The sequence below is a fragment of the Quercus robur genome, chromosome 7 (genome assembly GCF_932294415.1).
Source record: "Quercus robur chromosome 7, dhQueRobu3.1, whole genome shotgun sequence".
Classification (NCBI taxonomy): Eukaryota; Viridiplantae; Streptophyta; class Magnoliopsida; order Fagales; family Fagaceae; genus Quercus; species Quercus robur.
The window spans coordinates 34,124,725-34,139,940 of record NC_065540.1 but is presented as its reverse complement, the minus strand read 5'-3'; the positions used below and the strand labels follow the sequence as shown (position 1 = coordinate 34,139,940).

The 15,216-nt window shown below is 33.5% G+C and overlaps 1 protein-coding gene across 3 annotated transcripts; it reads left to right on the top strand.

Moving 5' to 3' along the window:
* Positions 1-3,898: 3,898 nt before the first annotated feature.
* LOC126693164 (uncharacterized) lies at positions 3,899-11,879 on the top strand. Of its 3 annotated transcripts, none has more exons than XM_050389052.1 (7): positions 3,899-4,045; positions 4,272-4,333; positions 5,345-5,443; positions 6,992-7,168; positions 9,142-9,240; positions 9,381-9,623; positions 11,202-11,879. In XM_050389052.1, the coding sequence occupies exons 3-7, from the start codon at positions 5,375-5,377 to the stop codon at positions 11,634-11,636; spliced, it is 1,023 nt and encodes a 340-aa protein (XP_050245009.1). In that variant the 5' UTR covers positions 3,899-4,045; positions 4,272-4,333; positions 5,345-5,374; the 3' UTR covers positions 11,637-11,879. The 3 variants fall into 3 exon arrangements, with proteins under 3 accessions (XP_050245009.1, XP_050245011.1, XP_050245010.1); XM_050389053.1 differs by lacking the exon at positions 3,899-4,045 and adding an exon at positions 4,073-4,170; XM_050389054.1 differs by lacking the exon at positions 4,272-4,333 and having other exon boundaries at positions 3,922-4,045.
* Positions 11,880-15,216: the final 3,337 nt, after the last annotated feature.

Here is a 15,216-nt window from a genome sequence, read left to right as displayed (position 1 = left end):
AAATTACATCAACGGTCAAGATTAAAACAACACTAAATGGAGGGTGCAGATTTAGGGGGTACCGTACCCCCCTTTTTTTTGGAGGGGTACGGTAGAACGACCCGTGTTGAAATGTCAAATATCGCCACTCTTGCAATGAACTTCATCTGCTTCATCTCTATAGAAATAATAAAGAACCAGTTGTCTTATTTCCTAATATAGATGCAAAATACAAAGCACACGAGGTAGAAATTTATGTGAACAGTTATGATTTGCTACATAATTGGCCAACTCTATTTTATTATGGAGGATAACATGAGAGAGACAATTAGAAGTAAAATTCTTCAATGAAAATAGAACAATTTTTTAGACTTCCTTTTTCTTTTTTGGGATAGAACACAGAATGGAGAATCAGACACTACTACTTTTGAGTCTGATAGCGGCTAGACCATATGGGTGGTAGAAGTTCAGTAGTGAATGAACTGAGATCGAGCTAGTGTCCTTTCTAAGATCTTTCACTCTGAATTATTTTCGCATATTTGAAACTTATTGAGTCTTATTCATAATTTTTTTTTTTATCAATAAGTAATGGTATTTAATTAATGGTAAAACTTAGATATAATACCCTCTATTTCTTAATTAAAGTCAAACACTAAACCCTATTGAGTACGTGCATTGTTCTTTTCTGTGTGAATATCAAAGAAGGTGATTGAGAGAAAATCTTTCAGAGAAACACTTACCCTTCTTCACAAAGAGATAAACTGAATTGGCCTGGGAGAATTTATAGTTATCATAACAGCATCAACACATAAGTTGTGTAATTGTCCAATGGTTGAATAACGTGTGCAAAATAATTTGCGTTTGTTTTGGCTTTTAGAAGGCAAAATGCGCTTTTTGAGGCCAAAAATATAAAATAATCGTTTGGTAATGGTTTCAAAAAGTGCTTTCCCAAAAAAGTTGCATTTTGAAATGTAAATGATGAATCGCTATCGTGTGGACAATCAGGGACTGCTTTTGCAAAAGTCAAAGTACTTTAATAAATATTACCGTTGTAATGATAGGATCAATTACCAAATTGTCCACATATTTTATTTAAAACCTAATTTAATCCTTTGATAAATCAACTGATAACACCATCTCTGTAGCTCACGCCAGAACAAATCTCATCTTAATCAGTGATCTGAAACAATCAAAATTATCTCTACCATAAGTTCTTGTTACAGCTTGTTGGGGCTTTATTTTGAAATGTAAATGATGAATCGCTATCGTGTGGACAATCAGGGACTGCTTTTGCAAAAGTCAAAGTACTTTAATAAATATTACCGTTGTAATGATAGGATCAATTACCAAATTGTCCACATATTTTATTTAAAACCTAATTTAATCCTTTGATAAATCAACTGATAACACCATCTCTGTAGCTCACGCCAGAACAAATCTCATCTTAATCAGTGATCTGAAACAATCAAAATTATCTCTACCATAAGTTCTTGTTACAGCTTGTTGGGGCTTTGATAGAGTGAAGTCATGAGCTTTCAAAACTTGATCCGTGAACTGAAAGAGGTTTGGGCATTTGGACCCAATTTGTGGAGTGATCGATTATGGGCTTTTCAACCTATTTGGTGTAGTGTAGGTTCTCCCAAAAAAGCAATAACAACACTTGTGGGCTATGGGCCCAATCAGTTTGGTGAGGACGTTTGGGCTTTTGGACCCAACCTGTAAGCATAAAATACAAAATACAAAGCACAACGAATCCAGGAAACTTATTTGAATAAGTTATGATTTGCTACATAACTACCTCACTCTATTATATTATGGAGGATAACGTGAGAGACAATCAGAAGTTGATTTCTTCAATAAAAATAGAACAGTGTTTTTAGATTTCATTTTATATTTTTGGGATAGATAGGATAGGATATGAAATTTATGGAATCTAGGTCATAACAATTTTTTCAATAAGTAATGATATTTTCCTTCAGTGGTGGTGGAGCAGTATGATGAGATTCAAATCACAGACATTAACTTAGTTAATTTTTATCTTTTTATCATCTCAAAAAACCATTGGTGTCCTTTTATTAGTAGATCTTGGTCTATTATTCTACCATATGACATTTTAGCCATTGAACGGTATAAATGAGTTAATTTTGGCAAATCGAGTTCGGGTTAAAAATAAGTTGTTCTAAATAGGTTGCAAGAAAGTTGGGTCAATCAAGTTACAAGTTAGATTGATCGGGTATATTTTCACAAGGATTAAAAATTAAAAATTAAAAATATATATCTATGACGACAATGACAATGACGACAACAACAACAAGGTATTTTTTTGCAAGCATAACAAATTAAAAAAAAAAAATATATATATATATATATATATATATACAACAACAACAACAATAACAATAATAATAAGGGTAAACTATATATTTAGTATCTATCATTTATATCATATTTTAATTTAGTCTCTAAACTTTTAATCGTGTCAATTTGGTCTCTAAATTTTCAGTGTTATGTCAATTTAGTCTCTGCCGTTATCTCATTGGCAGAAATTGATATGGCTAATGGCCAAAATTAAAAATTAGTTTATTGCCACATCAATGGAAACTAATTTTTTATTTTGGCCGTTAGCCACATCAGCAATTTTCATCCAAGAGATAACGATAAGAGCTAAATTAGCACGACACTAAAAGGTCAGAAATAGAATTAACACAATTAAAAGTTTAGAGACCAAATTGAAATATGCTGTGAAGGATAGAGATTAAATATGTAATTTACCTTAACAACAACAACAACAACAATAATTATAATAATAATAAAAGTATTACTTGTCTTTGTCTTTTTTTCAATACAAATAAAAGAAAAAGATTACAAATTACTCAAAAATAAAGACTTAAATAATACATAAATTCTTAAGTTGCACAATCCATTGTATACTTGTTTAAAATTTTGCCTATCTTGTCCATAGCTAAAATAGCCGTCATTTTGTCTAAAATTATGTCTATCTTGTCCACAGTTAAAGTAGCCATGTAAATGACTAAATGCATGTAAATTTACATGAGTATTGTTTATGTGTAAAGACATATTTTATTTTCTTCTCAATTGACTTTTTTGATTGGTGTTTGTATGAGTTTTAAAAAAGTGATGCGAAATTGCAAATAAAGAATACACACTTTATTGAAATAATTTTTAGAAAAAATAATGTCATGTATTTTAAAAAAGTAATTGTGCAAAATAAAAAAATAATAATAAATTTTTATACTAAAATAAACAAAAATAATTTTTCATGCCAATGCTCTAATTAATTAAAAAAACAAAAAAAATGTGCTAGAAAAACCATGAGGCAGAGACGAAATCCAAATAATTTGTGTTTTGCTTATATCATTCTTTCCTTAATTGAATGTGGGTATTCTTTTATAGTCAAGTCCTATTAGAGTAATGGTTAACAAACTAAAAAATAGAAAAAATTGTCAAATTATTAATTTTTTTTTCATTTTCATAAAAAAAAAAAAAAAAAAATTGTTTACTAACAAATGCCCTTACATAATTTGTTAACATTTCCCCTATTTTATAAAAGTTAGGACATTTTTAGCCGTTAGAGGAAAAAAAAAATGTTAAGACCCGGACAAAGTTCACAACTTTTATGACAAGTTGCCACTTGAATGTGCATCTACACCTTGACCTCTTACAACGTTCTAGGTTGTTACCAAAATATATGTAAATAGTGGTGGTAGTAGTAGCGTAGGGAAAAGTATGGATAATTGGATTGGAGGGAAGTAATTTACGTGTAAAACAAGAAACAAATAAATTACTCTACCCATCAAAAATAAAAAAATAAATTACTCTACTGTGATTGGTAGAGTAATAGCTGCCACAGCCACACGTGTCCCTCTCCCGTACCCGCTTTTTGGTCTAAGCCCACCCTTATTTTTCCTAGACTTCTGGTAAAAAAAAACTCCACAATCAAGATCACGATCAAAATCATAATCAACATAAAATAAAATTAAAAAAATTTTGAGGCTCTGAAATTTTTTTTTTTTCTGGATTCAAATAACTCAGCGGCAGATTTTGGGTATTCCCTCCTTAACTTTTAGATATTTTTCGATTGATTATTTATTATTATTCCACTCACCTCTCTCTTTCTACTAACTACACACACGGTCTACAATTATAACTCTCTTAATTCTAATTCTTCACGTAACCATTTTTATTAACATCTCTCCCTCTGTTTTTTCAATTTTATTTATGTTGTTTATTTTTAGAATCTAAAATTCTGTGTATATGTGTTTTTTATTTAGAAAATAAACGGTGTTCGTGGCAAATTGTCGTTGTGCAAAAGAGCAAGAGATAACACTGAAAAGTAAGTCAGTTATTAGAATGAATGAATTATGGTTTATATGCTTTTTTTCCTAAAATTTGATATAGAACAGAACAGAACAGAATAAATTACATTGAGAAGGTCTCTTGTTGTTTTGGTGTAAACAATCGCCTGAGGTTCTAAGAAGCATGTAGAGAATAGAAGACCCTTTTGCATCTTGAATTGATGCAAGTCAGGAGTCTAGTGTAGAGCTAGAAGGATTGGATACATCGAACAAAGAATGATTCCCATTATTAATTAATTTGATATATATACTATAGTTTTGTGATTCTCAGAAAAATGCAGTTTTGGTACTTTGTTTTAGAGTATTTTGTTACTGTATGCAAAATTTATAAGTAATCGCGCTTCCTTGTTATAAAGAATCTCTTTTAATTTGATGATATTTATTTTAAGATTTTTCAAGTTTTTCCTATCTATAACCCAGCCACCTTGCACTTTAATCTTTACATTTTGCTGGTAAAATTGAGACTGATGAATCTTTAGCTTTTCCTTTCTCTTTGAGTCCAAGTCTTGAATGAAATGGCCCTACGAATCTATTCTGTCAACAGAACATAAAACCTGGGAGAAATTTTTTTAAATACGTTGAGATCATTTTTTTGGTATGTATACTGGAAATGTTATTAGTTTCATCCCATTGTATTTTATTTCTGAAGAACCAGGCATGCTTGCTAATTGTCTTGTATTAAATCTATTTAGTGAGGACAAATAATTTGGTGGTGATCCATGATTACCGATGCTGAATTTCTTAACAATTATGGATTTTTTTTTTTTTTTTTTTTTTTTTTTTCATATGGTAATAGGTCTATTTAATGAGGAAAATTAGTTTGGTGATGCATTCCATCATCACTGAAGTGATATTGAATTTTGTAAATTACAAGTTTTGTTCACTTCAGTCTATGAACATGATATATATTATGCTATTAACCTTGCCATTACAAGCCATCAAAAATAAAACAGATGTGCAATTGATTTGATTCTCTAAAATTCTTTCAGCCTCCTGTGGACTCATTGAAATTTGAAAAGATGTCTTCCAAAAAGTGGCGGGGAAGTTTAACTGAGAAAACGTTGTCTCCCGAAGAACAGCATGCCAAGGTATTATTTGACTTTAATTTTCAATTTATTGTTGTTTACTCTGCTGTAGTACTCATGAATTGGAAACCTGCTGTTGAAGCAGTGAATAGTGGATATCACTGCAAAAATGCAAACCTCTCCATTTATCTTTTACATATCACACTTGGGAATCAAAATAAAAAATTGGGGCAGTTTAATAACAGTGTTGCTTCTTGGGTGTCTTATGGATTTGGCCATAACTATGTCTCAACTGGTTTTCCATATTAAACTATCGTCATTAGATTAAGCCCTCCTTAGTTCAGGATTAGACAATATGGCTGAGTTTCATGTTGTCATGGCCATGCATGTTTATCTTGTTCCACGAGTGTTTCATTTGTGATTAGCTTCTTGGTCTGCGGTTTTCTTCCTAATGTGATTATTTGGTTTGTGAGAGTTGGCCATTCAGTATCCCTCTACCTCTTGTCACTTCCAACTTGAAATTCTCATAAGTGCTCTAATTGGTCTCCATTGCACATCGCCAACCATCTTAAGCAACTCTCCCTTATCGTTTCACCAATAAGAGGCACCCTTATCTTTGAACAAAGAACTTCATTCTTTATGTTATCTTTCCTAGTATTCCCACCCAACCGTTTAATCTTCTCATTTCAGCTACATTCATCTTGTGCTTATGTTGCTTCCTAACAACCCAACATTTTGTATCATAGAACATAGTTTTATAGCAACCCCATAGAATTTTCCTTCTTAGCAGGTATTCCACAATCACTCAATACTTCTTATGCACTTCTCCACTTTACCCATTCTATTCTTTTCTATAAGCTACATCTTCCATATCCCTATCCTTATGGATTATTGATATTAAAAGAAAATAATATATATGTATATACACACACCCCAAAAGTAGTCATTCTTTGACCTCTCTTGACTATCATGTTTTACTAACCCTCCATTCCTAGTTTTTATTTTATCAAACATTCACTCTCCATAAACTCATTTTTAGTCCTACTTAGTATAAAACTTCTAAAGTCTAAAAATTCCCTCCAAACTTCCAACTTAGCCTGAACTCCCATTTTAGTATCATCTACTAAAATGATATCATTTGCAAAAGGCATACAACAGTCAACATGGGACCTCATCCTGAATTGATCTTGTAATTTCACACATAGATAACCTTTCTTCATTTAGAAATGTTAAACAATTCAGACACAAAAACCATTACCTTGCATATCTGGTAGGCTGTCAACGGCTGCTGGAGGCAAGGCATTCTAGTTTTCCCAAGACTGACTCCTATGCAAGGAATAATGATTGCCTAGACCATCTAGGTTTTTGTGCTATAGATTGAAGCTTGTTTTCAAGAATTTTTTTATTATGCCTCCTTCCTTATAATTAGCTCATATATGTTTGTTTATGCTTAAATTGAATTTCAAACGTTGCATCATGGACTTCAATTTCTCTTTCACCATGGAGGAAGGTAGAAATAATATCTTAGCATGATAAATGAATTAGTGAGAAAAAAATATTTTGTGAGGGAATAGGTGAAGTCAGAAATAATTGTTTCTCTTTCTCCTTCAGATCAATGAAATCAGAAAAATGATTGGTCCAATTGCCGATAAGCTTCCAACTCTGTGTTCGGATGCATCAATATTGAGGTTTCTTAGAGCTCGAAACTGGAATACAAAGAAGGCAGTGAAGATGTTGAAAGAAGCCTTGAAATGGAGGCTCGAGTACAAGCCAGAGAAGATCCGATGGGTATTCATGTGTTCTATAATTTTCTGTTTTGGTTTAAAGGGTACATTTATGTATCATCCACTCTATCTTAAAAACTTATGCATCGTCTTTAAACACTAAAACAGATTATTATACATCCAAAAAAATGCTATAAGATCCAACTGAGTATTATAAATGTGTCATGAGGAGACTCTTCATGCACATATCTTGCAGAGCTGCTACTTGTCATAACAAAACTAGTAGGATCAGTTCAGTAGGGTTGCCCCTTCCCTGTCCTTCCCTCCCTCTCATTTTTCATTCTGGTGTATAAGTAAATGGTTTTGGATGATGTATGGCATTGCATGTGGAGCGTCGGGGGGAGGTGGCTTGGGGACTAGCACTTAGGGATAGCAGCTTGGGTTTCCTGATGGGGATTTCACAATTGAGCTTATGATGCTGCTATTGGGTGGATTTGGTGGACTGGTCATGGGGGTTTTGTGCAATTTGAGTGTTGGCTGACTGTAGGGGTGTGTGGATTTTGGTGCGGCAATGCTTGGGCTGGAAATTGGGACCTGGTGGCTGTGGGGTATTGTTTGTGGTTTTTTATGACTGAATTCACATGGGGGCTGTGCACACTGAATCTATCCTCAATGATGATGACAGTCTTTTTCCCTTTTTCCTGGATTGTTCTATTCACATTCAAGGTGGAATGTGGTGGTTTGATTGTTGTTGTGGTTGAGGTTTGGGGCTGAAAGGGTGACCCGGGTGGTGAGATCTGGGTAGCTTGGGGTGATTTCAGGTTTTTGGGCATGGGTTCAAATTGGTTTATATCATATCATTGTTGTTGGTGATGTTGTCCTGGTTGGTGGTGTTGGAGAGAGGTGAGTAATGGATCAATGTTTGATTTGATACCAAATTTGATGCAGGACAATAAACTCTAAATTGGCTGATGTCATATTTTTTTGGTAACAATGTCTTCATTGTTGGTGTTGGAGAGAGGTGGCTAATGGATTGATGTAGAACAAGAAGATTGGTATTGGATTTGATGCAGGACAATAAGTTCTAGAGGAGACTTACATTTGAAAAAATAAAGGAAGAATAAAACAAAGGGATGGAAGTTACGAATCAACACCTAGGGTTTGCTTGAAAAAGAAAAATAGAACCTAGAAATCAGTATCTAGGGCTGTTTGGAATTAGCACTAAGCATGATAGAAACCCAGGAATCAACACCTAAGCTTGCTTGGAATCAATTGAATGGAAATGCAACTCCCAAATTGGACACCTTTTACTCCATGTCTCCATCCCCTACAGCTTTGCTCCTCTAAATGTTGATGAGTTATGACCTAAGAAGCACTAACACTCCAAAATCTCCATTGTGTTTATATTAAACATGTGTACGCATCTGACACACCAAGGACACTCCTACATGCGTGTCCTCATTGTGTTGGGAGAAAAAAAAAAATTTCAAAAAATTTCTTTGATTTTGGATATGTTTTGTAAGATTATGATATTTATTTTTGAAATTTTAAAATAAACATAAAATATGCATATAAATAAACAAACTATACCCAAAAATATATTTATTAATGGTTGTGTCTCCACACAGTGTTGTGTCCTAATTTCTTAAGAATTGCCATATCCATGTCGTGTTGTGTCTATGTCAATATCACATTTTCATGCTTCTTAGGTTATGACCACATCAAGGGGTAGATGGTATGATTTGGAATTGGACAAATTGCTGAAAGAATTGTTTTTATTTATTTATTTAGGGGGGGGGAGGGGGGGGTGATTTTGGCATGTATTTTAAGTAAGAATTTGTAACTCCGTATTTTTTTTCTTCGTTTTTGTGCTTCATCCATTTTAGAGTTTGATTTTACCTAATATGTTGTGAGTGATTGGGCGATGCCACTTATGCACTAGTGTTACTCTCCCAGATGCACTTGCAAATTAGAATAGTATATAAGCTTTGTTGCCCATTATGTGCTTATTGGAGGTGGTATTATTAATGCTTTTAGGAGGATGTTGCTCATGAAGCTGAGACAGGAAAAATATACAGAGCTAATTACTTTGACAAGCTTGGGAGGACTGTTCTTGTCATGCGACCTGGTTGTCAGGTAGTTTAAATAGCATGACAGGAATTCTCGGACATCTGTGTTAGTGTTATTGTTGTTTCTCTTTTTCTTTCTCATTTTGGCCTCTACAGTTGAATGTATCTTGTTCTATTTGATTGCACCTTTTTCTTTTACCATGTCAGAATACAAACTCAACAAGTGGGCAGATCAGGTACCTGGTTTATTGTATGGAAAATGCCATACTAAGCCTGAACTCAGATCAGGAGCAGATGGTGTGGCTAATTGATTTTCAAGGGTGGAAAACATCAAGCATATCAATTAAGGTGACTCGGGAAACAGCTCATATCCTGCAGGATTTTTACCCCGAGAGACTGGGACTTGGAATTCTCTATAATCCACCAAAAGTATTTGAGTCTTTTTGGACGGTATGTCATGATGTACCTCCTTTTTTTTTTATCATTTCAATTGCTTCTAAGCTGTCGGTCTTAGCTATATGTTTATATTGAAAGCTGAACATCTGACTCTTTTCGTCTATTTACCATGCAAAAAGGGAAAGTTCTAGACTCTTTATGTATTTATTATTTGGATGAGTTTGTTTTTAACTTCAACTTTTGTGCTTCTTAATGATTCTCAAGCTTAAGAGAAATCCCTTACCATATCAGAAATAAAGCAATGGGTTAGTTTTCATGTATATGCACATACTCTAATTTTTTTTATTTAAGAAACAATACTGAAATAAGTACCAGATTGTTAGAGGAAAGTCTTCTGATTTATAAGCTAAAAGATAATATGTGAGTATGGCATTAGCATGAGCATTTGTAGGAAAGAATAGTTTTATTTATTCAGTGGAAAAGTGAAAAGATATTATAGTTTGCAACTGGTTGGTGGACGATCTTATTTCTAGTAATGCGATGATGAAATCAGGAAAATAACTTTCAAGTAGGGATGGCATGCTTTATTATGGTTCTCAACTTTTTGGTTGGGAGGATTGTCAGGTTTGTTTATAACATTTTGTTTAACATTTGAAGAGGATAAGGATCTACTGTTTGAAATTTACATGGAATGGTCAGGAAAGAAGAGACTTTGAATCCAAGGTTTACTTGAGCTTTCAATGATAGAGAGTTGAGAATATGATTTCTTTGCTTAGCTGTGTTAGGAGCTTTTTCCCACATTATTGCTAAGAGAAACTGTAAAGATGCTCCTTGTGTGCAAATTGGTGCATCATGGTAAAGTTTATCAAGGGGACAATGATCCTTGTGCAAAACATTTAAAGCATTACAGACAGGCTATCAGTTTTTTGCTGGTTTGTTTATTTGAATATTTTAAAAAATTGTAGAAGTCAAGGATTTGTTGGTAATTTTTTATTTGATGACTCAAGCTATTGTAGTGGTCCACAGGTCTTTTCTCTAGTTGCATTTGATTGCTTATGGTTGGTTGTTAGAACTTAGAACCTATAAGCTTGAATTTAGTGAACTGGTGTTGTATGTGTAACTTCAGTGAGGAAACAGCTGATATATTCCATTTCATTGGTTAGATGCTCATGAGTTGCAACTTTTGTCTTCTATAATTAATTTGTACTTTGGTTGGAAAGGATCGTTTGGGCAATTTAAAGCATAGCTTGGTGTATCACAACTTTCTCTTTCTAATGTGGATCAATAGGGGGGGAGGAATATCTATTTCAATGCTGTTGAGCTTTATACTCTTGAGGTTAAAAAAAATATGTTATGGAACTTGTATGACTGGATGTGAGCTTATAGTGGTGTCCATGATTTTTTTTTTTTTTTTTTTTTCCCCTTGAAATTCTAGACCATGAATTCCTTTTTACATTTTCAAATGTACTATTTGTATGCTTCTTGTATTTATAATGATTTAATAAATTTTTTACTTCTTCGTTTCCTATGCTTAACTTGATTTCTAAAGAAAGCCATCATTTGGATTTCAATATCATCAACTTACTTTACTGCATGAAATTTAAAAAACTAATGAATTTCCCTTTGAAATAGATGGTAAAACCTTTTATTGAGCCCAAAACCTTCAAGAAAGTGAAGTTTGTCTACTCCAACCCTGAGAGCCTGAAGATAATGGAAGAGTTCTTTGACCTTGACAAGTTGGAATCAGCATTTGGTGGGCGAAACTCAGATGGCTTTAACTACCAAGCTTATGCTCAAAGAATGAGGGAAGACGACAAGAAAATTTCCGACTTGATTAACCCTAGTTCATCATTTCCTTCTTTATCATCTGTTTTGACCGAATCACTGCAATCAGACTCGTTGGTTTCTGATCATGGTTGTGAGGCCTCTGATGAAGTGGGTTCATCATCTGCTGATGAAGCAGCTTCTTCGAACTTGGAGGATGTTGATGAGAAAATACAAGGCCAGCCATCTAGCTGCAAAGATGTTGCAAATGATGATGCCTTGAAGCAGCCAATTAGTAATTAAAATTTGCAATTTTTTTTCTATTAAATTCCAACTTATATGGTTACTCCTAAATAGAATGGTAGCATGAATCCAAAATTCAGTGATATTTTTCATTTTCTCAGTCCGAAAGCAAATACTGCAGTTAGGACATTTCACTTTTTTCTTTTTTTTCTTTTTTTTTAATATTCTTGTACAGTTACAAGCGGCTATGTAAGGCTAAGAATAATGATGTTTTTATAATCCATATTCAATTTTTGAAGTGTATTCTAGCTTGCTCTATACTAATTTGATATGCAGGAAGTATTGATTAACATTGAGATAATTGCTAAACGGGTATAAATCATGAGGTCTTGCACAAAAATCTATCTTTATTGAATGTTCCTTCATCCTGCCTTGCAAAGATTATTACGAGGAGGGGGGAAGAAAATTGGTCTCTTTAATGAAATTGTTAGGTTCTAAATATTTAGGAATAAATGTTTAGGTTATAATTTTATGTAAGTTGGCAAACCGAGAACAAAAACATGTCTAGTTTAAATGTTAAACATTGCTCATGATGATTTAAATCAAGATTCAAGAATAGTTAAGCTGTAAAAAGAAGAATTGAAAATTTGCAAGGCTCAATCGATCCAAAGATAGGCTTGACCGATCGAAGATCATATTTTGCATAATTTTATTTAGGCCCAAAGCCTGCGAAAACACTTAGGATTTGTGTCCAACACTACCTAGTATAAAAGGAAAACCCTAAGTATGTTTCAGTAGTTCTTGGAAGTCTTGTGAGTTATTCTTGGGAGATTTGTGAGGTTTTTGTTGCCTTCTAACTCAATAAGCCTCTATTGGAAAGAAGATCCATATACAAGAATTGGTGGAGATAAGTTGTTGCATACAAGATCATACATAGCTGATAATTTAAAGCTTTGAGTGGGATCTCAAAGTCACAAACATGGGTGTTTGTGTTCAGCAAAATTAGATAGAAGAGTTCGTGGATTCGAAACTATGTGTTGTCACATGAGTAAGTACTACTAAAGATAGTTTTAAATTTACGGGAAAATCTGTTATAAAACTTCCATTTTATCATAATGAATTTTTTGCCTTAAGAATAGTTTAGATTAAATCCTCTCCAGGTTTTTTACCTTAAAACTGTTGGTTTCATTGGTTTTCTCGAGTCATCATATCGCTATCTTCTTTACTTTTCTGCACTTAGTAAAATGATTGTATGTGTTTAACCCATATCTGAGTAATAAACCTAAGTAACAACTTGGTTAATTAATTAAGTTAAACAATCTAAGTATACAAGGGTCTAAATGAACTAACAAGTGGTATCAGAGCAGGTTAGCTCTTGATTAGGTAGTTTTACCTTAAGTTGATCCTTGACCCCTACTGTCATGGAACATGGTCACTCACTAGTGATCCCTCTCCACTTTGATGGGAATAACTATGCCTACTAGAAGGTGAGGATGAAAGCCTTCCTAAAATATCTGGATGAAAGGGTGTGGATGCCTGTGGAAAGTAGTTGGGAAAGACCTGCCACTCCTATGGCTCAATGAACTGATGCTCAAAAGGAAGCAACTAGCTTTAATAGAAAGGCTATGAATGTGATATTCAATGTTGTTTCTATAGAAGAATTCAAAAGGATTTCTAATGTGGAGATAGCCTATACTGCTTGGAATATCCTGCAAACTGTGCATGAAGGTACCAAGGCAATAAAAATTAATAAACTGCAATAGTTGACTTCTAGGTTTAGAAGCATTAGAATGGCAGATGATAAGACTTTTGATGAGTTCTATGCCAAACTGAATGACATAGTAAACTCAGCTTTTAATCTAGGTGAAGTATATAAGTAGCTTAAGATAGTCAGGAAAATCTTAAGATCTTTAATTGAAGACTTTAGACCCAAAGTTACTGCCATAACTGAGAACAAGGATGTGGACACCAGCCCTGTTGATGAATTTGTAGGATCCCTTCAATCTTATGAGTCTAGCCTACCTAAGACTAACAAGTCAAAATTCATGGCCTTGAAATCTATAGATGATGTAGATGATTGTGAGTTTGATAATGAGATCACATCTACAGAGATTGCTTACCTTGCCAAAAATTTTCAAAATTTTTTGAGAAACAATCATAGAAGGGCAAGAAATCGAAATAGTGCTGACCCTAAGAATGTGAAGAAGAATGAACCAACTAAAAACAACTTTTCTGAAAAATCCAAAGATAAAGTTGTTCAATCTTGTAACAATTTTTTAGGCCAACAATGTTTTGGTTGTCAAGGGTATGGACATGTAAGGTCTGAATGTCCCGCATACTTGAAATCAAAGGGTAAAGTTATGACTGTTACTCTTAGTGATGATGAAGAATCTGGTTACAAGTCTGAAAGTGATTAAGAAGGAAATTTCATAACTTTCACTGCTACTGCTGTAGTTGGTGAACCTAAAATTGTTAAGGAGAACCCTTTTAATGGGGAACTTTTTGAGAATGCTGACTTGAAAGAAACTTACAACAAGCTATACTAGATTGCAGCAAAAGATGCAATGAATGTTGACCTAGGATTGAAAAAGATAGACACTCTTGAACATGAAAAGAAAAATCTTTTGGTCAAACTGTATGATGCTAATGAACTTTTAATTGTTGTTAAGATTGAGAACATGTCCTTGATTGAAAAAAATTAAATGTTTAGAATGTGAATTACTTGTTGCTAGAGAACAAATTGGTAGGACTTCTAGTTCTAAACTTGATAACATGCTGAGTGTTTAAAAATCTGTATCTAATAAGACTAGGTTAGGCTATGTTGAGAGTGGTTTGTCTTCTGTGGTGACTCCCACCAAGTTTGTTCCTTCTATGTATATGCCTAAACTTGAAGTTAGGATTCATAAGGAAGAGGTCCTAGCTACTAGGAAAGTTAGGGTAGATCTAAGTGACACCAAACTCAAGAAATCTACTCATCCTGTAGGTAAGAAATAGCACAAGCCTCAATGGTTTTGTCACTTCTGTGGTAGAGCAGGGCATACTCACCCAAACTGCTTCAAGTTGCAAGCTAGCAAGCAAGCAACTAAACCAAAAATGTCTATGCCAAAAGCACAAGATCTCATGACATTTATTCATGAATTGGTAAAAGCTCTTAACCTCTATGCCAATACTAGAGTAAATCAAAAATCTCATTTGTGTAGAAACTCCAACTTCAGGTCTGCATCTAAGAAAGTGTGGATGCAAAAGACTCACCATAAATGAGTCTATTTGACATGGTCCTCATGCTTAAACTCTCGATCCTTTGGACAAAATATTTTTGCTTAGGATTTTATTTTCTACATTTCATTCATACATTTCATTCTAAGGTTGTTTGGGATGTCTTTAAGTTTTTTTTTTTTTTTAATTTAAAAAAATAGAAAATTCAAAAAAGAAAATCTAAAAAAAATTGTATTGCACATCACCAAGTGTGTAATTAAGGTTGACCAATAAAATTTACATTTCATTTTTGTGTACCTTAGCATTGATGAGCTACCTTTTGCACTTTGGTAGTTTGCGTTATGTAGTGCTTAATTGTATGAGTTATTTATAGACTTTGAACAAACAATCTTGATTTTGATGTCACATATTTTGATCGTAAGAA